Source organism: Monodon monoceros, unplaced genomic scaffold (assembly GCF_005190385.1).
Source record: "Monodon monoceros isolate NGI ecotype Baffin Bay Population unplaced genomic scaffold, NGI_Narwhal_1 Super_Scaffold_17, whole genome shotgun sequence".
Taxonomy (NCBI): Eukaryota; Metazoa; Chordata; class Mammalia; order Artiodactyla; family Monodontidae; genus Monodon; species Monodon monoceros.
The window spans coordinates 17,867,897-17,889,543 of NW_021703773.1; the positions used below are offsets into that span (position 1 = coordinate 17,867,897).

A 21,647-nucleotide genomic window follows, 5' to 3' on the forward strand; every position below is an offset into this window, starting at 1 on the left:
CTGCACCAGAGTCTCTGCCCTCGCAAAATAGCAAATGCAGTTACTACACATCTGTCAACTGCATGCATCTGAACAACTACTATTTGATAGCAGTTAATACTTGGTGGCAGACGCTTTGCAACAGTTACCTCGTGTAATTCTCGTGGCCACCCTTGAGGCAGACACTACCGCCATTTTACAAAGAATGAAGTTGGGACAGGAGGCGCATGCTCTGTCTCCCCTGCCCGAGGTCACCCAGCTACCAAAGATCTGAACCTGGACAGTATGACCACACAGTCTAACAGCTTTGTACCACTGCCTCACATTTTAAAACTGAGCTGTAAACTTTGTGGGGTGAACTTATTCCTATTGCAGCTCAATCAATCAAACCGGCAGCTTTGAGAACATTCTTCCTGGACTGTTCCATCAGAAGAAGGCTTCTCTCCCTTCCCCTCATGGAACCAAAAATCTTCCCCCAAATGCTCTACGCTGTTACGTGAACAATTCAATCTGATTCACCAGCAGTAATGCCACACTTCCTGAGAGCGTAGCCTTGGGTGACCGGATGATGTGGATGGGCCAAACACTGCATCCTGACACTCCGAGAGCAGCAGTAAAGCCACACCGGGGCACCGGCTCCTTATCACAGGGAAGGTGAGAGTGGGTGCAAATGGCTACAGCTATTTCCTGTCGGGCTAAGTAACTAACGGGAGGTAATGAGTCCCTGGGTCCCATTGAGGTCACTGAATCGCGCTATCCACTGAAAGGTGGAAAGAGGATTCCCCCATTCAAACTGACTGAATGAGAACAGTGTTCCCTTGGCGCATCTGCCTCGTCTTGGGGGGAGGCTGAAACGTGAACCCCCAGCGAGGCTCCTCTCCACCTCTACCGGGTTAGAGCGAACCCTGAAACACACACAAAAAGACCTCTCTCCTGATCTGCTAACCCTATATCCATTACATTACTTAAGGCGCAGACAAAAGCAAGTTAAGTTGGTCATCCGGGTAATCAAAAGGACACCAGTCACGTTCAGTAACCTGGCAGAGAGCCTTAAACGTCCCTGGGAGCCAGGCTGTTTCTTATCTGTGGTTTCCTTGAACTGTTTTCCTAGAACTCTCAAGTCTTTGGGGTCCTGAAGTTCCATCTGTCTCACAATTACTCTTCCCAAAAGAGTCCTTCCTAAGATCAGGAGAAAATGATGCCCAGGACAAGGTATTTGGGCGAGTCAGGAGTCTGGCATTGCCCTGCATCGGGGGGTGGAGAGAGAAGAGGAATATAGACGGAAGTCTTCGCCCCACGTTCATGGCTACTTGATCTTTGCCCGGGCATGGTAGGGGAGGGGCACTTAAGAGGGTTCAAGTCCAGCAAATTATATTGACAGTATTTCAACTCTGGTGTTGTCCAAAGAAAAACGAGCAGTTTCTCCTGGAACTAGACGAACATAATTTTCAACTCTGGCTGTGGCCTTTCCATTATTTATACACGTACCTACACACGCTTTCAGCACACACAGAAAACCGCAAAGGGCAAGGAAGGCAGCCTTTCAATGAACTGCTCCAGACCTGGCTGAAGCTACAGCAGGAAGCTGACTGTCTAGGGCCGTGGTGCCTACAGCGCATGGGGCTCCCGAGGCAGTCCGCTCGCTCTAACACGCAGGCTGCACGAACCCAGGGCTCTTCCAGGAAAGACAAGAACTAGAAGAGAGTTCGGCCTGGAAACAGCAGCCCTGGGGGGTGAGTGCCACAGGCAGGAGAGACACCTGGCTTCCTGTGGAGCTGGGTCCTTCTCACTGCCAGTCCAGCTGGAAGATTAGCACAGAGTACGCCTTCTAATGCTATACCCACTACTCACAGAGCACCCAAGGAAGTGCAATATCATTGCTGCTACTGGAGAGGGAATTTCCTCACCACTCTTTCATGTGAAAGATGGTTCCAGAAAGAAAAAAACCTGACGGAATTATCTAACTGTAATCCACACACTTAAAAAAGCATTCCGTCCCTCTCTCCAGGAAAAGAAATGTTTTGGTCATCAGAAACTCTGCTAGGCTTAGTCAGATCAGTGCCCAGAATTCCATGAACTTGAGGTCAAACTGCCAAGATTCAACAGAAACGTCGATGGTCAGTGTTTGCACAGATGCTGGAGTGAGGGGCTGACACGGCAGACACCACGCAGACAGGAAAACCAACTGGGACAATTTTCCCCTCCACCCGAAAAACTGGAAGAAGGAAAAAAAAAAAAAAAAAGCTCTTACCTAGCTCTCCCCGGAGGTTAACAAGTTCTTGAGATAGGGTTTTGTGTTGTTTCAATGCTTCCTCCCGCTGTGGAAAACACACATCAAGTTACTCATGTTTTCAAGAGGGTCCCTTTCAGTAAAGCACACATTTGTTATCACCAGGAAAATGAGACTCAGAACTGAGAAGCCAAGATATGAATCATTTAGGCTAACAGTTTGTGTTGTTAAAAAACACAGATGTCCCTTAGTTGTTAAGGAAATGCACATTTCAAAAATCTGTATTTTCTCAGGTCCTCGTGAAACATTCATTTGAGGCGCTGAATGGCCCGTTTAAAAATATTTACTTTGAGCCATGCTTCACTGCTGATCCCAGAACCTTTCAGCTAAGGCATACTTAAGACGTAATGCATTCTCCTCCTCCAAGGGCAATAAAGGTCTAATCAGTCTAAGATAAACGTTTAATGTTCTAAACACATGCACTTATATGAACTTTATCCTGTATTTGCAAATAGAAAAGTTTCCTTAGGAGGCCAACCCTTTACTTCTAAAAGGAAGACGCAAAAGTCTCTTATAAAGCCACGGCGAAAAAAATAATCCTTTACAAACAAAATGAAATTAATTTTACTCAGCTATGCGTTATTTTCTAAGGATGATAATATGTTGGATCAGCGATCATTCTGAGGAGATGTTAGAGAAATGAATCAAAGAAAACCAGGCAGCTGTTTCAGAATCAAAAAAGCAATTATCAGTCTTGCCAAGGAGAACCATTTCTAAGTTACCAGCAACTCATCCGCAAGCGCACAGACACACATGCTTGTACAAACACAGCAATTAGATACAGTTTCTTACGAGGCAGTTTCCCTCCCACCAGCGTGTAAGGAAGGAAAAGGCAGAATTCAAAGCTCTCTGGAAATGCCCTCCCCGGGATCGCCCCAGACAGAGCTCCCACCGCAGCTGGGTCGCAGCATTGCGGACGGAGATCATGAGACCGGTCTTTGCAGGCGAGAGTTGCTTGTCACTCAAAGCGTTTCCCCCTCACGCCAGACCACCTCTGCCTTCGCCCCTGGCATTCTTCCAGAAAAGCACTATAAACAAATACTAATTACCCTCGTTGCTGCACATGGAGAATAGTGGCACAATTTGCTACGGGAGCAGCCCATTTTCCAGCTTCTGTCTCTCCAAGTCCCCCCTCCCGGCCCCGCGCAGGTGGCCAAGCCACCCACCAGTCCGGTCGGTCTACACTCAAAGCTCCACCAGGAGGAGCGCCATTGGTCTTCGGTTGGCCTTACTTCGCATCCTGCAGGTTAGCGTGTGCCTGGGACGCCTCTCTCCTCACAGGAGCTGAGGCTGCAGCTTCTGCCTTTGGCACAGGCTGCCTGCGACTGCTTAAAGCCACAGCCCTTCATTTATGAAAAACGAGAGCCAGCGCTTAGACTGATCGATTGCCACTTACTTTCAAATATCAGCCGGTACAGGGGAAAGAAAAACCGGCCGCCTCCGCGTGGATAATGGAGTTATTTTTAGACTTGTGAACCTTTTTATTCCCCTCTCTAATTAGGGGTCATTAGATGAGCATACTTGCTAATAGAAAAAGGAAATTTATTCTCCAAAACCTGTGTGCTAAGTGAGTTATGGACGAGGTGAGGAACGGTGAAAGTGTGTGTTGTGACGGAGAATTTAACATGACATTATAAAATGAATGATGTTTTCCGGAAAAATTCATTTAAATGCTTACAACGTGGTTCCCTGGCATTTTAAGAAGTGTGAGCTGCTGAATTGAGAGTTGGAGATCAGATATATGTTATGGTTTTCCCCTTTTACTTTGTAAGTCTCTCACGAAAGAGCTAGGGAAGTTAACGATACACTAGCACTGTCCTGGACATTTAACAGTGACTGGAATTTAAGGAACACTTTCTCAATGAGTACATTTTGGCCCTAATGATATTCTAAATGCTTGATTTTTAAAACGTAGTATTAGGTTGTTCTGAAATCACAAATCAGTAAGTCCATTTTTCTTAAGTGAACAAGCAATGAGTTTTCTAATGTAAAAATTAAAGTTTGAGGAAAACCAGCCCAGATAAAATTGGCAAAAAAAGCGAATAAAAATATATATACTATATACTTCTCTTAATCTCAAATTTAAGCCTTTGTGATTCAAAGCCTTTAAGCCTTTGAACTCTAGTTCAAGTTAAGTATCAGCAAGTTTTATCACTCGAGTGACAAGAGACCCAGAAGACTGTTTTGCTAGATACACGCAAGCAGTCCTGTAACACATTCGGTGACATTGCTTAAAATTCACTCTTTTCTAAGAGCTAAATCCTTAATAGAAGGAAAAGCTGGCAAGAAGTTAAATCACTTTTCAAATTTACAGAAATCCTTAAATATGGAAAATTGAAAACTTAAGTTGGTGTAAAGTTTCCAGGAGTGATTCTGTGAACTTTTACATCCTATCACAAGTATCTACAAGGCAGTCTTTTTGCTTATTAAAGGGACTTTGTGGACAAGCAATTTCAGTAGAGTTGAAATCCAAGGTTGGTTGAATCCCTGATGTGGAACCTGGGATGCAGGCGTGGAGGACCAACCGTACTCCGTCACTTTATATGAGGGCCTTGAGCATCCACGGATGCTGGTACCTGCTGTTGGGGCGGGGGGCGTCCTGGAATCAGTCCCCACAGGTACCAAGGGCCGACTGCACGCATGGGGACACTGCCCCCAGCTTCACTGTACTCAGCCTTCCTCAGTGCCCAGAAGCCATCGATGTCTTCCAACCTCTGTCAATCCCAGTGGCAGCAACAGGAAAACCATGGGATCGTTTTGGACTCTTCCTTGTCTGATGGGTTGTGCCACAGTCGGTCAGTTCTTCCCTCCTAAGGTGTCTTGAATCCACTGCACTTTTTCTATTAGTGATGCCTCCACCCTAGCCTTCATCCTCGCCAACCCCACTCCTGAACTATGGGAAGCCTCCCTCCACACTATTTTGCAGAGGACTGGTAGATTTTTAGCCCATATTCTGGGTACAAATAAATGCCCTTGCTCGACAAGAGTCTTCCATTGAGTGCATAAAAAATAAACTTCCATGAACCTCAATCACCCAGCTCCTGTTTAGGCACCCTACTCCTCTTCTGTCCAAGTCATGCTTGCCATGCATGTCCCACCTCCACAAGCTGGAAGGCTTGGTCTTCTGTACCTGACCCATTCTATAAGCCTTCAGGGAATACTAACTGTCAATCATAGATACTACTCCCTTCCCCCACACACCTAGACAGGACATTTATCCTTCTGAATTGGTTGGCAATTTAGTACTCAGTACCAACTTACCAAGTACCATTCCAGATGCTGGGGAAAATATGGAAAAAAAATTAAGACATGGCTCCTGCTTCAAGAAGCTTGAGACCTAGGTAGAACTAAGACATCCAGGCCCAATAACTCAAGGCAGATGACCTCATCTGAGGGGAAGCAGTACAGGACAATGGAAAAACCAAGGGCTTTAAATATGATCCTATGTGAAATGCCGACCACAGTGCCCATATCATAATAGGCACATACTCAGTGTTACTTTCTACCTGACTCTCCTGGTAGCTTGCCCTTTAAGACCTTTACCCTTTCTTTGTAGATGACAAAATGCATTTGTCACTTAGATACTGACTGCCTGTTTCTTTTTGTTTAGCTGCTCCTGTATCAGTGTTTCTGTCTTAGATGATAAACTCTTTATGGTCCAGATAACAAGTTTATTTAATTTTCTTTGTATTGTAACATGCAGAGTTCCACACAATGCGAAGGAAAAAAAAAAAAAAGAGGGAGGTGGGAATCTGGTTGGGAAAAATGCTTTTATACTCATACATTAAATATATGAAGTGCTCCAAGAAAAAAATGGACTCACCATAATTTAATTAGGAGTCCCTGGGACACAGGCACTTAGTCTCCGGCTGTCATCCCATCACTGAGCCTCAATTTGCTAGCTTGGGAGAGTGTCAAAAGCACAGGGGATTTTGCAGGAAAGAGCCACGTCGGATGGCTCAGATGTATGCTCTCTCTGACCTCCTCCATCCCCACTACCACATGATGAATCGTGTCCAATTTTTCGGTCTGAGACATTTTTATTTATAGACTGCTAGTGTCATTCAAAATTCATCTTTGTTCAGGTGCTACTTTAGATTAGATTCCACTAGCAAAAACAGAATTGGAGGCACACTGAATAACTGGTCAGATGTTGGGTTGAGGTACCCAGAAACTTTCATTGGGAAATTGGGATCACTACCATCAACACTGTCTGGCACTTGGTCTGCCTGCACAGAACACGGTACAACTATTCAAGGATAAACCAAGAATCAGAACTAAAACTAACAAGAGTGTGTCCTCTGAGAAATAGAAAGTGTGGTATTGGTTTCCAGATTCATGAGACATGCATTAGAACTTCTGCTCTGTAATGAATGATGTCTACCACTAAAGTGGTAAAGTTGTAGTTTTTTTGTTTTTGTTTCTGTTTTTGCGGTACGCGGGCCTCTCACTGTTGTGGCCTCTCCTGTTGTGGAGCACAGGCTCCGGATGCGCAGGCTCAGCGGCCATGGCTCACGGGCCCAGCCGCTCCGTGGCATGTGGGATCTCCCCGGACCGGGGCACGAACCCGTGTCCCCTGCATCGGCAGGCGGACTCTCAACCACTGCGCCACCAGGGAAGCCCAGGTTGTAGTTATTAAATAGACTTGCAACAAAAGGATAAGTGACAGTTCCAGGATTCCCTATAATCAACGATTTTTACCTATATTTTAATGCTCTGAAATGGTTTAGGAAAAATCAGCAATAATGAGATATATATGTATATATAGATCAGTATAGATCTACAATCTATATCTACCTATCTACATATCTATATATCAATCACTTCTATAATGGGTATGAGAGAACCAAAGGGTTAAGTAAAAATTTTGAAAAAATTGCTTAACTTTTCCCTTGGTTATATCTTTCCTTCCCAACTGCTTTTTAGCAGTGCCCTGTACACATTAGGCAATCAGTAAATATTTGCTGATTGATTATAAAGAGCTAGAAAAGAGCAAAGAACATTTACATAAAGACTTTATATGTTCATCTTACATCTGGGATTCCGTCCTCTTTATTGTTTTTTTTTTTTTTTTTTTTTTTTGCAGTACCTGGGCCTCTCACTGCTGTGGCCTCTCCCGCTGCGGAGCACAGGCTCCAGACGTGCAGGCTCAGCGGTCATGGCTCACGGGCCCAGCCACTCCGCGGCATGTGGGATCTTTCCGGACCGGGACATGAACCCGTGTCCCCTGCATCGGCAGGCAGACTCTCAACCACTGCAAAACCAGGGAAGCCCCCATCCTCTTTATCGATCCATTTGTTCATTGAGATACACCCTGCGTATCTATTATGTATAAGGCACTGCCATAGCACCTGGGGTGGTTTCCTAAGAAAGCACCAGAAACAGATCCAGCTCTCAGTGAGCTGACTGTCTTAAAAAGTAAAAACAACTTAGAAATGGTTACCTACTAGGTAGAGAGTGACAGAGAAATATAAGTGCTCCTAGAATACAGAGAGTAGATAAAACATAGAGCTAGAAGGACCAGGAAAGTCTTCATAAAAGAGGGTGTTTTTGAGCTGAATTTTAAGAAATTCAACGGAGTCACAGTTACATGGGCATTAGGATCTAAACTGGGTGTAAGATGAAATTCACATGCGATACAAGAATCCATGAAACTCATTAAAAGTCTGCCCTGCAGTGGACTGAAGCATCTCTCAGTGTGCCCGACCCAGTGAAATATTTTCTCTAGTGAAATATTTTCTCTAATCTTTCTCCAGTTATCACCTGATAAAATGCTTGGTTTGTGTTTAGGGGCCAAGTCGTATGGAAGGAAAGTAACTTTTTTTTCTTTTTTTCTTTTTGCGGTACGCGGGCCCCTCACTGTTGTGGCCCCTCCCGTTGCAGAGCACAGGCTCCGGACACGCAGGCTCAGCGGCCATGGCTCACGGGCCCAGCCACTCCGCGGCATGTGGGATCTTCCCAGACTGGGGCACGAACCCGTGTCCCCTGCATCGGCAGGCGGACTCTCAACCACTGCGCCACCAGGGAAGCCTTCAATTTTCTTATTTGTGAACTCCAACTTGCATTTTGGAGAGGATTTTATTAAGTAAGAACGTCTGGTACTTAGTAAATATTCAACAAATATTAAACCCCTCTTGCTTCTCCTTTACCTTCCTGATTATACAGCTGGAGCACAGCGGCAGTGAGGGGAAGGTGAAAAGGGGCAGTTGGTGCCAGATTACAGAGTCTTATATTCCAAGTTACACACCAGAGTCATCCAAGAGAAATATAATGTGAGCCCTGTATGTAATTTTAATTTCCAAGTAGCCACATTTTTTAAAGATTAAATTAACCTGACAATATATTTTATTTAACCCAGTATGTCCAAATTATCATTTCAACATACAGTCAACAGAAAAGTTATTAGATATTTCACATCCTTTTTTCATATCGTCTTTGAAATCTGTGTGTATTCTACACTTACCGCACATCTCAGTTCAGCCTAGCTACACTTCAAATGCTCAATAGCTTCATAAGGCTAGTGGCTACCATACTGGGAAAACTGGCTGTAGACAATGGAGAACCACTGAAGGTAATCAGTAGAGTGGAATGCTTTGGGATGCAGTGATTGGGATGGATTACAGAGGAGAGAGTGCAAGCCTCAAGACTGGTTAAGAAGTTATTAAAATAATCCAGGAGACAGTTATCCAGGGCTTGAACAAGGTTGGCATCGGTAGAGAGAGAAAAGAGGAGATGAAGGAAGGGGAGAAACACTGTGGGATGAGAACTCACCATACTTGATTGCTTTCATGTGGGAGATAAAGGAGAGAAAAGAATTGACCATGGGGTTGTTAGGCTAGATACAGTAAAATAAATAATTGGTTTATCACTAAATAGACAAACTAATTGTTCCCTACATTTGACGTTATGTAGTTTCCAATTTAGCTTACTTGGTTACATAAACCACCTCTCAAAATTCCTCTCATATAATAAAGAAAAACAAAAATACTGTATGCTACTGTAATTTAAAAACTAGGTAAATGTCTGCATCTTCCCCTCAAAAAAGTTCATTCGAACAAAGCTGTAAATTGTTCACCAAATACTGATTTAAACTGTCTGCTAGCTTAGCAGCTCGTCAAAGGCACAGACCAAGTCTCATTCACCTGCATCTCCCTTTGCCCCAGACGGCAACCACATCAGAGTACCCTCTGTAAGAAATGAGTATAGGTTTGTTGGCTTGAACTGAACTAGAGAACAAGCAGATTGAACAGTATTCTTCTTGAGATGTCAGGTATCCTCATCTTTAAAACAGTGATTTAAAAATATCTAGCAAGCTCAAGCTACATTCTCAACCCAGTATTTCCCCTTAAATAATTATACTTTTTGTTGCTATGCCAGTAGCATACGTTCATAGAAACTTGGTTTTCTCAATGAATTTTAACTAATTCCTGAATTAACATCCCTGTAGAATATCAGGGAAGAGTAAGTAAGCAAAGAAAATCTGTTTCATGTTTGTTGTACCACAAACTATCTTAGGAATGGATGGAAATTCTGAAGACTCTCTAGACCACTACTGGGAGTTACCTCAAAAGCGCTCTTAGGGCTTCCCTGGTGGCGCAGTGGTTGAGAGGCCGCCTGCCGATGCAGGGGACGCGGGTTCATGCCCCGGCCCGGGAAGATCCTGCGTGCCGCCGAGCGGCTGGGCCCGTGAGCCATGGCCGCTGAGCCTGCGCGTCTGGAGCCTGTGCTCCGCAACGGGAGAGGCCGCAACGGTGAGAGGCCCGCGTACCGCAAAAAAAAAAAAAAAAAGGTGTTCTTTGACCCATAAATATAATCAACCTCATTTTTCAAAGCATTAAGTTCAGTGTGATATGGAAAACTACATATAGCTAGATAAAAAATTAAGTGAAAAAAAGTTAATGCTGTGAAATAAAATTCATATTTTATGGCAAGAAAAATTTAAACATAAAAAAATTTTCTCTGCCCTTCGGCATCCTCTCTCCCTTCTATTGTGCATTGTGTATCTGCATTACACATCGACCAGACCTCCCCCATCAGGAGAAATACCTACTCAACCATAAAGAGCAATACTCTTCCAGCACCAAGCCAACTCCTTAAAGATAACATTCCCTCTAGATCTTGTAAGGGGTCACATGACCAACCACTTTGTACTCGCAGATCTGGATTGTGTAAACTGTCAATAATGTGTCGCCCTCTGTCTCAAAAACCTTATACATAACTGTGCCTTGACTTCTAAGGGGTGGAGCAATTCTCAGAGCTTTCTGAGATGCTGTTCCCAGGTTAAAATCCTCAATTAGGCTCAAATAAAATTTTGCATTTCTTTTTTAGATCGACTGATTAACTTTTTTAAATTGGCAATGCTAATATAGTCTAGAGGTATATAGAGGTTTAACAGGCAATTACGTTTTCACTGTTGTTGGTCTAACAGACCCCACAGGAGAAAGAGAAGTACTAAGAAACGTTTCAATCCCAGATTTCTAGAGAGTGACTCAGGTATCAAATGAGTTGACAAAAGCATAATTGGGTGAATTATATGTGATCTTACCAATCATTAACTTAAAGATATTCACAAGACAGGAGCATGAGCATTGCCCATCCCCCCGCCTGCCCCGACCTTAGTGAGAAGGCTGTTTAGAGGGTACACATCCTTACCTCAGACAGGAGGTGTTGAATCACAACTGTTAATGCTTCAAACTTGGTATTACCATGGGAAAGAAGCTGCTTGAGCTGCAAGATAAATCCACTTTGATTTTCACATTTTGTTTTATACTGAGCCAACTCAAGTGTTTTTTCTGAGGAGAGCACATCTGGAGATGTCTGGGTCTGGATACATAAACTTCTGGGACTCTTCTGTCTGCCCTTTTCAACTGCAAAAGGAATGAATATAGGTAGGAAAATATGTGACTTTAATTTTTTATAACTACCACCATCTGGCTTCACAAACAACTAGAGAAGCCAGAGAAATGCACTTAAGTTATGTTTACATAAGGAAAGCATATGGATGAGAACAGGGATTAATCAAATATCAGGATTTCTGGAACTCAGAAACACAGACGATGGCTTTAATTCTGACGTAAGTCATATATGGGGCAGAGAATTAGGGGCATGAAACAAACAGATGTACCAATCCAGAAACATGAAAATGGCGTGCAAAATAACGTTGATTTCATAGTTTCTAATTTTCCAGGTAAATTGGTACAGAAATTTGTCTGTGAGGAGAACCCTGACTGTCCATTCTGATCACACAGGCTGAAAAACAACACACGAATGATTGGACTTTAAATGCCTTTCCCTCTTCTTATACGTTTCTTACCAACTTCCTGTCCTCTCCCTGCTGATGGCCTGGTCCTTATAAAGATTTATACTCTAAATGAATCACTTCCTAATTCCTGATAAATCACCACATATACACTGAAAATCTACTCATACTTAACCCCTGATCTTTAAATTCATTGCTAAGAGTATTATATTTTTTAAAAAAATTTTTAATTTTATATTAGACTAGAGTTAATTTACAATGTTGTGTCAGTTTCAGGTGTACAGCAAAGTGATTCAGTAAGAGTATTATACTCCTGGAGGCTTCCCTGGTGGCACAGTGGTTGAGAGTCTGCCTGCCGATGCAGGAGACACGGGTTCGTGCCCCGGTCCGGGAAGATCCCACATGCCGCGGAGCGGCTGGGGCCGTGAGCCATGGCCTCTGAGCCTGCGCGTCCGGAGCCTGTGCATCCGGAGCCTGTGCTCCGCAACGGGAGAGGCCACAACAGTGAGAGGCCCGCGTACCGCAAAAAAAAAAAAAAAAAAAAAAAAAAAAAGTATTATACTCTTGACTATACTCTTCCTTTTTCTATCAAATACAAGCTTTGTTGTTTCTTTTCCCCCTTCAAGCGGTAATACGGCTTAAAAATTTTTATTTTAAAGCACACGCTAGTACTCCAAATCCATTTAAGACGCCACGCTAAGTGATTTCTCACTTTCTGTCATGGTGCCCTGGGAATTACTCTACTCTATTTTACATGAAAAAACTGTTCCATTTTGGAACCATTCCAAATGTCTCAGTCACTTTAAATGTCAAACAGAATTGGAAAAACAGGAAACAAGCTGCTTAGCTTCTTAAAATAAGTAGGCTGAATAACCAAAACAAATCTAAATCTAGGGGAAAAAAAGACAAGAAACTAAAAAAATAAATGTTTCCTTATTCTCAAAGTCAGTCCCTGTGGCATCCACATTCTATGGTGACAAACAAACCTAAGACAGTAATTAATTTTCTCTAATTTTTTAGAGGGAAGAAAACAGCGATTTCTTGAAGGGAAACGAAACCTCAGTATTCATGTTCCAAGAAGCAATGGCAAAATACACTCAATATCTTAAGTTAAAAAAACAAACAAACAAAACAAGAAAAGGGCTCTCATTTTCTATGGTAGCATTCCATGGTTAAACAACTCAACATTTGTATTAATACTTGATAATTCTCAGTTCTAAAATGACTAAAATATTTATTGTGTTTTAAAAATACTTAAAGAGAAGGGAAAGTATGCATTAGTCTTTGTTAGTAACCGTTACTCACTGCCTAGCAATAATTGCCACTTCCAAAGCAGGCAGAGACAGTAACCAACTTCTCAGTCGTAACGTTAAAGTCCTGAAAGGAGAACTTTATAGTCACATACTGATGAAAAATAATCTAACTAGTTTACAATTTATCCAAATATCTGAGATTAGTATTCCTCTATGTCATTTTCTAAAATTTAAAATGTTCCCAAGGACTTCCCTGGTGGTCCAGTGGTCAAGACTCTGCGCTTCCCCTGCAGAGGGCGCGGGTTTGATCTCTGATCAGGGAATTAAGATCCCACATGCCGCACAACGCGGCCAAAAAATAAAATAAATAAACAAATAAAATGTTCCCAGGGATTATATTTGTCATATAACATATAATAATTATACTGTTTTACTGTTTTTAGTGTTTTCTCACTTTCCCTCTCTGTGGTCCTCCCAGTAACCCTCCATAAGGAAGGTGAAGTTCAAGGATGCGAAGGGCCTAGCCCGGGCATAGACAGCTTCTACAGGACAGACTCCAAGTCAGAACCTAGGCTTCTGTTCCCACCCATTCTGGAAAGTGGAGATGGGGTGGGGATGTAATATATTACATAATTAAAAAGAAACATTTATTCAATAATCTTAACAAAATGTTACTTTAATTCATCTAAGCCCATTATCTGCTAACTATTCATTTCAATAATGAATATTATTGGATATTTACAGATAAATTTTTACGGATACCTACCAATATTTACGGATAAATACCTACCTTTTATATAGTGTTTTATATGATTTTATACAAACAGAGAGCAAAAAACATCTTTTAGCTCTTTGACCATCTAGAATTTCCCGCAACATATATAGATACAGGTTCACTTTCCTGACCGATATCACTGCTATATGTCCTACCAATACTTATTGAAATATGTATTCATTTATTATTCATTGCTCTGAAGTTACCATTTCTTGAATCCTTAACAACTTTCCATTCTCTTCCTAGAATTTCTGTTAATCAATTTTATTATTTACCACAATATCAGTTTTTAAACTGTTAGGTTATAATTATTTACAAAATCTGAGAAATGAATCTTTTATATTAACATTTTTGGAGAAGACATTCTTGAAGTTTCTTGCCCACTTAGTCTCTCAGATGAATTTTAGTATTAACTAGTCATGTTCTAATAAGTTATTTCTAAGGAAATATATTAACTTAAATGTAAATTAACTCATTAAGCATTGTTTTTTACACTCACATTCAGAATACAGGTATTCTTTTGGTAACACCAAAATTTTTTTCCTTCAAATTATCTCTTATGCCAAAGTTGGGCAGCAGCTAAGTATTTATGTTTGGTTCCTTTATAAACTAAAATGTTTTCACTGGATTATCAAGACTTTTTGGATTTACAAGCCTACGGAAATTATTTGCTTAGTAATATTGTTTGGCTAAACTCCTTGATTATATGTATATAATATACCTTCCTTTATCTGTTTTTCTTATTGAATTGTTAATTCCACCTCTAATGTTATTTTAAAGATGTCTATCTTTTCTTGGTTTAAAGAGATTAACTCTAGTGTTTCTCCATGGACATAAAGTCGATTTTAAAATAATATATTTACATAATGTTAAGAATCTGTCAATACTTTTTGAAAAAGTGTATAAAAAATTGTAAAAAATAAGCGTTGAATTAGTCTTCTGAAACCATTATGATGGTTTTTATTTTACTTCAATAAATTTAGTTAAAGGCTCTTTTTATGCAATTGTGGCTTCAAATTCCCGAGACAAACTTTTTTATTTTTACCATCCGAAATGTAATTTGACATGTTTTTATTGCGGTATAACTGACATATAACATTATATTAGTTTCAGGTGTGCAACATGATTCACTATTTGTATATACTGCGAAATGAGCACAATAAGTCTAGTTAACATCTGCCACCATAACAGTTACAAAATTTTATTCTTGTGATGAGAACAAGATATACTCTCTTAGCTACTTTGAAATATGCTGTACAGAATTATCAGCTTTAATCACCATGCTGTACATTACATCCCCATGACTTATTTATTTTATAACTAGAAGTTTGTAGCTTTTGACCCCCTTCCCCCATTTCATGCCTTGTCCCCCAGGCCCAACCAACACTTAGTTTTTTCAAATCTGTCCGTGCAACAGTGTAAGCTACTCCCCAGTTTGCTGCTGAGAATTCAGATGGCTTAGATCCACAAGTGAGTTAGTATCTATACGTTTCCTTTATTACATTTTGGTTGCTTTAGCTTTTGGTAACAAAATGGCATTTGTGCTTATAAAAGTCCTATTCTCCACATTTTGTAACTGTTAACTGTGTCAAGGCATATCTATTTTTTGAAAGTTTAGAAAATTCTCTAGGACCTAATACTATATTACGAACGCTGCTAAGATCACTCAAGAATGAACTTAAGCAGTTTTTTGCTAAGGTACACCCTGGAAAACATCAACTGTCCAAGTCTGATTGCATTCCAATCATGCATGTCTCCTGGGCTGCTTTCTCATTTGTGCTTTGACTGGCTACTGTTTCACCATCATTTGCAGTTAAGTGTTAGGGTGTGAACTCCATCTAACTAGAGAAGTAGGGGAGAAAAAGCTATCGCTTCAGGAAAACTCAAGTTGTCAAGAAGACTCAAGACGGTACCACCTTCTTTGTCTCTCAGGCTTTCTTAATAGCTGGAGAACTGGAATTTCAAGAGTGGGGAATCTCACACATCAACATCAGTTCCTAAGTGTCCAGCCATGGAAACCCCAAACACCACACCTAGAACTCAAACACCGCTTTGCCTCAGGAAGTAACAGAAATCAGCAGAAATCATCACGTACATCACGATGCAGTTTTCAACGCTACCCACGGAGAACCTCATTCAAACATTTAAAACAATTCTGATGATGTCTGTCTGCATAGTGTCATATACCCAAATTGATGTTTAAGAACATAAAATTTGGTGATAAGCCTTCTCTAACACACCCTCACACAAACTGTTGGACTCACAGCTGGTAAGCAAGAATTTATTCTATCATGAATCCTACACAGGAGTAAAATAACACCTATAGAAGGGGTTTCATTGCAAACTTGTTTGCAAAGAAAAGATAAAAAAAACAACCCAAATGTCCATAAGTAGAGGTCTGGTTAAATAAATGTATGGTACATTTACATAGTGAAATGTCACAGCTGTAACAGAACTAGGAAGCTCTCTGTGGTAAATAAAAAACATAGTGAAGAACAATGTAGATGATGTGCCCCATTGTGTCAAGATGATGGGAATATAAACACATTTTTTTTGCTTATAAATTCATAACAAAACTATTGTATAATACATATGAAAGTACTAACAATGTTTACCTTTTCAGAGAAGGAAATAAGAACCAGATAGATATAGGTGTTCTAATGCATTTTTAAATATTTTTTAACCACAGGGTAAATACATTACCTATTCAAAATTAAAACGTAACATTTTTTTAAAGATGGTTACAATGAATTCTGAGTTTCAATCTTTAACACTTAACCATCAAGCAAACATACGTCAATCCATGTTTCTTCCATGGGGAATCTGGACAGAAGTCTAAATAACACAGCTTCTGTTAAATGTGAATTCGTAAAATAGATTTAGATGTCTTCAAATTTCAACCTAAGAGCAAATAAGCAAACAGACTGCACTCTACCTAGAGCTAGAAAAGCACACTGTGACCTCAATCTTCTGCTCCACATACTGTGCTCCCTGAGGACAAAATTGTACCACATGGTAGCTGATGACCACATGGTAGCTGATGACCCAGTTTGAGCATCTTTCCCTTCCTCCTCACTCCTGGCCCAACGGAAGAACAGAGATGATGCAAAAATCTGCAGTGATGTTCAAAGCCCTGATGCTCATAAACAGAGTACCTCATAATGCCAAAAAAACAAGTTTCCCTTAAATTCTACAAAATTCATTATTTATAGGAAATTAGCTTAATATGAACCAAACTTTGCCCTTGTGTTCCATTTATTAACATGTTACTGTTTTGATAATGCAGCTGTATTTAAAACTATAAAATAGGGGCTTCCCTGGTGGCGCAGTGGTTGGGAGTCCGCCTGCCGATGCAGGGGACACGGGTTCGTGCCCCGTTCCGGGAAGATCCCACGTGCCGCGGAGCGGCTGGGCCCGTGAGCCATGGCCACTGACCCTGCGAGTCCGGAGCCTGCACTCCGCAACGGGAGAGGCCACAACAGTGAGAGGCCCACGTACAGCAAAAAAAAGAACAAAAAAAAAACTATAAAATATTTTGTTTATTATACCTATTAACAGGCTGTCTAATTTCAAAGAATCAACTTACTCAGAAACCTTAAAATTACATGTTAACTTCTACATAGATTCGGATGCGTGTTGACAAGATAATTACCACTGCCATGTCTGGTCTGACCTTCCTGAGGTTCATTCCAATGAAACTGAAACCTCCATCAGGAAAATAAAAGTCCTGGATCCAAGACATTTGCTCACTTGAAAAATAGCTGGATAACACTGTTTACTGTCTTTGTTCTTTCTACTCAGAAACCTCAATTTAATAAAATTTAAAACTCGTCTAACGAAGTTATTTATCATCCTCTTAAAGAAAATAGTTGGGGAAAGAAGAACAAGCCCATGTTTCAGGCTCAAGTCACTCAGGCATACAGATCCCCACTTCAAGGCTAACACAATGTTTGTGGCAGAGACTTAACAATTCAGACAGGGACTAACCTACTAGCTGCTGAGGACACATCCACCCTAAGGCAAAACAAGCCACTTTAATATTCGGAAATCCGCTGGCTTTCCGAATATTAAAATCAAGTAAGAGACAAGACTTACTGGGGGAGCTTGCCTTAACCTGAATGAAACACAAAACTATACATAGCATTCAGTAACTAATGTTTGCCTAGTGTTCTATGTGCCTATTGACTCATTATTCATTCACTCGCCAAATACTTATCAAAAGGTGGAAGCACGTAGAAGAAGGTGGTGCTCTACAAGGATGCATAAAGACACCTTGTTTCTATGGTATTAATCTCTTCCTGTTCGACTCTCACATATTCACCTATCTGTGAAGGTGACAGTCATTGGCTGTTATATGCTTTCTACTACATACTGCATTGAAAACTAATGCTTGTGGGTTAATAAAATGTATGTAATGAGCTAATGGGCTCAACCAGCAGCCTGGACAGACAACTGATTCCCGTCTTTCTGCCTTAATCTGAACCTACACATCTAAAACCCTTCCTAGGGACACCTATCTTTACACAAGTTCTTTCCGTCAGTGTTTCCTCAGGATTTGATGGGTATTTATGGGTGTTTACCCTGGGATATTCCATGACAACAAAGCCTTAAACGTGAACTACTAGGAAATATGTGTTCCGATAAGAGGGAGTACCCAGTTATGAAATGATCACCAACATGACCACTGTACACTCAGTAAATGTCTGTTGCATGTGCTTCTAACACATTGGTTCTTGTTCTCAAGGAACTTTTTTTATGCAGCAGAGACAGAAAGAGGCCATCACCAATGGCCGTATGATTTGATAATTAGGTAACAGAAATATGTACACAGTGTGGTGAGAGTACAGGTGGAGAAACACCTAGATCTGGGGCTGTCAAGAAAGGGTTCTAGAGACAGAGTTTGGATGGACATTTGCATGTTTGGCAGACAGATGAACAGCAAAGGCCAGAAAACACCAAGGCATAGAGGTATGGGAGGCCCTGGAGGTCCTGGTATTCAGTGCTGACAGCAAAGCTCTCCTGAAATTAAAGTAAGATGACGTGGCTGGAAGCATAAACGGGGGCGAGACATGTGTGCTGTACAAGGTTTTCTCTCTCTCGTAGGAGACACAGAATGGTGCCAAGCAGGGCTCTGGAGACACAGTGAAAGAAGATCTGAGCTGGTGAGGAGAGTGGCCAGGAGGGAGGCCCAGGGAGGGGAACTGGCGGTCAGGGCAGTGAGAACAGGCAGGAAATGATGAATGTGTTTATGAGGCAGAACAGGAAGACTTCTGGACCAGTTGGATCAAGAGGAACCCAGGATAAGTCACCGTTTCCAGCTCAGAGATAGCACAGAGAGGAGCAGAGGAGCGTGTGGGAATGCGAGAGAGGGCAGAGGGAGGGGGCGTGTGGCGTGGGACCCGGTGGCGAAGTGCACTGACATTCTCTAACATTCTGCTCCTTATTCTCCAAAGAGACTCTATTCTAGCCTCACCTGCTCCATCACGCTTTCCAAATTGAATCGTCTGCAGGGGCATTTTCCTGGGGAGCAAATCAGCTCTTTATTTCCCATTGTCCTGAATGCAGCCCCTCACACAAGCCTATTAACACACTTTCCCAGCTTGATCAATTGAACTGCACCCCCACGGAAATCTAGACAATCTTACCAAGATCTTTTTCTGAATTATTATTCAGTGTTGTATGAAAGGAGAAAGCACTCCGCTTGACAAGGATGGAAGAGGCCCTCAGGCCTGACAACAGGCACACAATTAAGGCACTGAGAACTACTTTGTGGCATCCAACCATCATTTTAAACAAACAAACGAACATGTTCGTGTTATCAATTATTAGCTTAAATTTATATAAACCTTTTCAGGGTTCCTTTCATTATGTGTTTGCTCTAGAAAAGTTAATAGTCATAATTAGGAGCCATATATAATTTTTTTTTTTTTTTTTTTTTTTTTGCAGTACGCAGGCCTCTCACTGTTGTGGCCTCTCCCGTTGCGGCGCACAGGCTCTGGACGCGCAGGCTCAGCGGCCATGGCTCACGGGCCCAGCCGCTCCGCGGCATGTGGGATCTTCCTGGACCGGGGCACGAACCCGTGTCCCCTGCATCGGCAGGCAGACTCTCAACCACTGCGCCACCAGGGAAGCCCTAATATTTTTCTTTTTCTGGGTAGGTATGGCATTTGCTGACTACGGAACATTTCAAGCTCAGCAAAGCACAGTGTTTAGACTGTTAACGTTACCCAAGCTAATTCTTTTGCAGGTGGCTGGGGAGGGGTACTATAGGACACCTATTAAAATTTTTACAGTATTGTATTTTTGGAAGTGCTGCAATGATGTGTATTATATATAAAGTGGTTTTACTTTCTTAATTTCAAAAGCAGATTACAGAATAGAAGGCATATTCATATTAAACACACCTATTTCAGGATAACTATTGCTTAGACAATTTTTCCTGCAAAACAATCCAAAATTGACCATAGACGTTTTCCATGTGACTGGCAGGGAATAAAGCAGATCTCTTATGTTCTTAAAATGGACTACTAACTATAAAGAAAAGTTAATAGACATTCATTACATTCAGAAATACTTTTAAGAAGGTAAAACAGCCGCCAGTTTGTCGGCTTTCTAAATAATCTACAAGTCCACCTTAATGTGCTAAAAGTTTATGGATCTGTGGGACTTCCCTGGTGGCGCAATGGTTAAGAATCCGCCTGCCAATGCAGGGGACATGGGTTCGAGCCCTGGTCCAGGAAGATGCCACATGCTGCGGTCCACAACTAAGCCCGTGTGCCACAACTGCTGAGCCTGCACTCTAAAGCCCAAGAGCCACAACTACTGAGTCCGTGTGCCACAACTACTGAAGCCCTCGCGCCTAGAGCCCATGCTCCGCAACAAGAGAAGCCACCACAATGAGAAGCCCGCGCACTTCAACGAAGGGTAGCTCCCGCTTGCCGCAACTAGAGAAAGCCCGTGCGCAGCAACGAAGACCCAATGCAGCCAAAAATTAAAAAAAAAAAAAAAAATATATAAAAATATATATATATATATATATATATATACACACACACACATGCCCACCAAGTTCACTGATGTGACTGAGGTGCTGTTTCACAAGACAGCAGCCCTGGAACTGGCTTTTTCCCCTTTGTTATTAAGCAAGTTACCTAAAATATTAAATGCTGGCCTTCATGTGGACTTTCATATTTTTGTTTTTGTCTTAACGATCATTTTGAGTTAACCAATTTAATAGGTACCTAAAAAGATGCCTGGCATCAAAAAGCCAAGCAGTGTTTTTGATTTCAGTGATGATGACATACACCAAGACATCCCTTTTAATTTACCACGTGGAAGAACACAGTACGAAGAATAACATTCTGTCACCACTAGGAACCAATTCCAAAACAAAAACAAAAAGTCTACAAGGCCCTTCTTGCAGTATCTACTTCAAGCACATGTACCATTTTAGAATTTTAAAAGCTGTTTCTTCTGGACTTTTCTACCATAAGCTAGCCAGCTCAGGGGATGTCACCATTGTGTCAGCGAGGCCAGGCCCTGTGGGCCACAGGTGGTGTCCTTCACCATCGCAGCCATGTGCAATCACATGCTCTTTGTCAAGCAGAGCAGCATGGCTGAAACAAGGCATGTGGAGACAAAAGACCTGGGGGAGCGGGGAGTCCCCAAAATGCACCAAAGCGGGTCAAAAATGTCCTTATTGCAAATTTAAGACAATAGACTATTCTTAATAGACAGTAGAAACAAAAATGAGAATAGCCAATTAAAACATTCAACATTAGGAATTTCCATAACACAAACAATAAATAAAAAGAGAATGTCATTCTCAAAACATTAACCAGTTAAGGAAAAGCAATTTGAGTGAGAGATGCCTAAAACTCAGGCCACCAGGGAACAATAGGAAAAAGCCTAGTCTCTCACCCCAAAGAAGGCTCTATGAGTCTTAATTTTCCCCAGAGCTATATAATTGATGCCTTTTATAAAGGACCCTCATGTACTAAAATAATCCAAAGTATTATTGTATCACCTAAGCCAAATACAGAAAAGTGATGTTCAATTTTACATACATTTAAAACCACATCTGTCATCTTT

The 21,647-nt window shown here is 41.5% G+C and overlaps 1 protein-coding gene and 1 non-coding gene across 7 annotated transcripts in view; one reads left to right on the plus strand and one right to left on the minus strand.

Annotated features, from left to right (window-relative positions):
* MTUS1 (microtubule associated scaffold protein 1) overlaps positions 1–21,647 on the minus strand; it is a 160,210-nt gene that overhangs the window by 25,180 nt on the left and 113,383 nt on the right. For 5 of the 6 annotated variants that reach the window (XM_029226358.1, XM_029226357.1, XM_029226359.1 and 2 more), the window contains 2 exons: positions 10,922–11,136; positions 2,231–2,297 (listed from right to left, as the gene is read on the minus strand). In XM_029226358.1, coding sequence (XP_029082191.1) covers positions 2,231–2,297; positions 10,922–11,136 — 282 coding nt within the window. Of the gene's footprint in view, positions 1–2,230; positions 2,298–3,318; positions 3,452–10,921; positions 11,137–21,647 lie in introns of those variants that run through there. The other variant, XM_029226362.1, reaches the window with a different exon arrangement.
* On the plus strand, positions 19,229–19,348 carry LOC114897724. The gene has a single exon (XR_003794249.1). It is a non-coding gene; the product is annotated as a U6atac minor spliceosomal RNA (small nuclear RNA).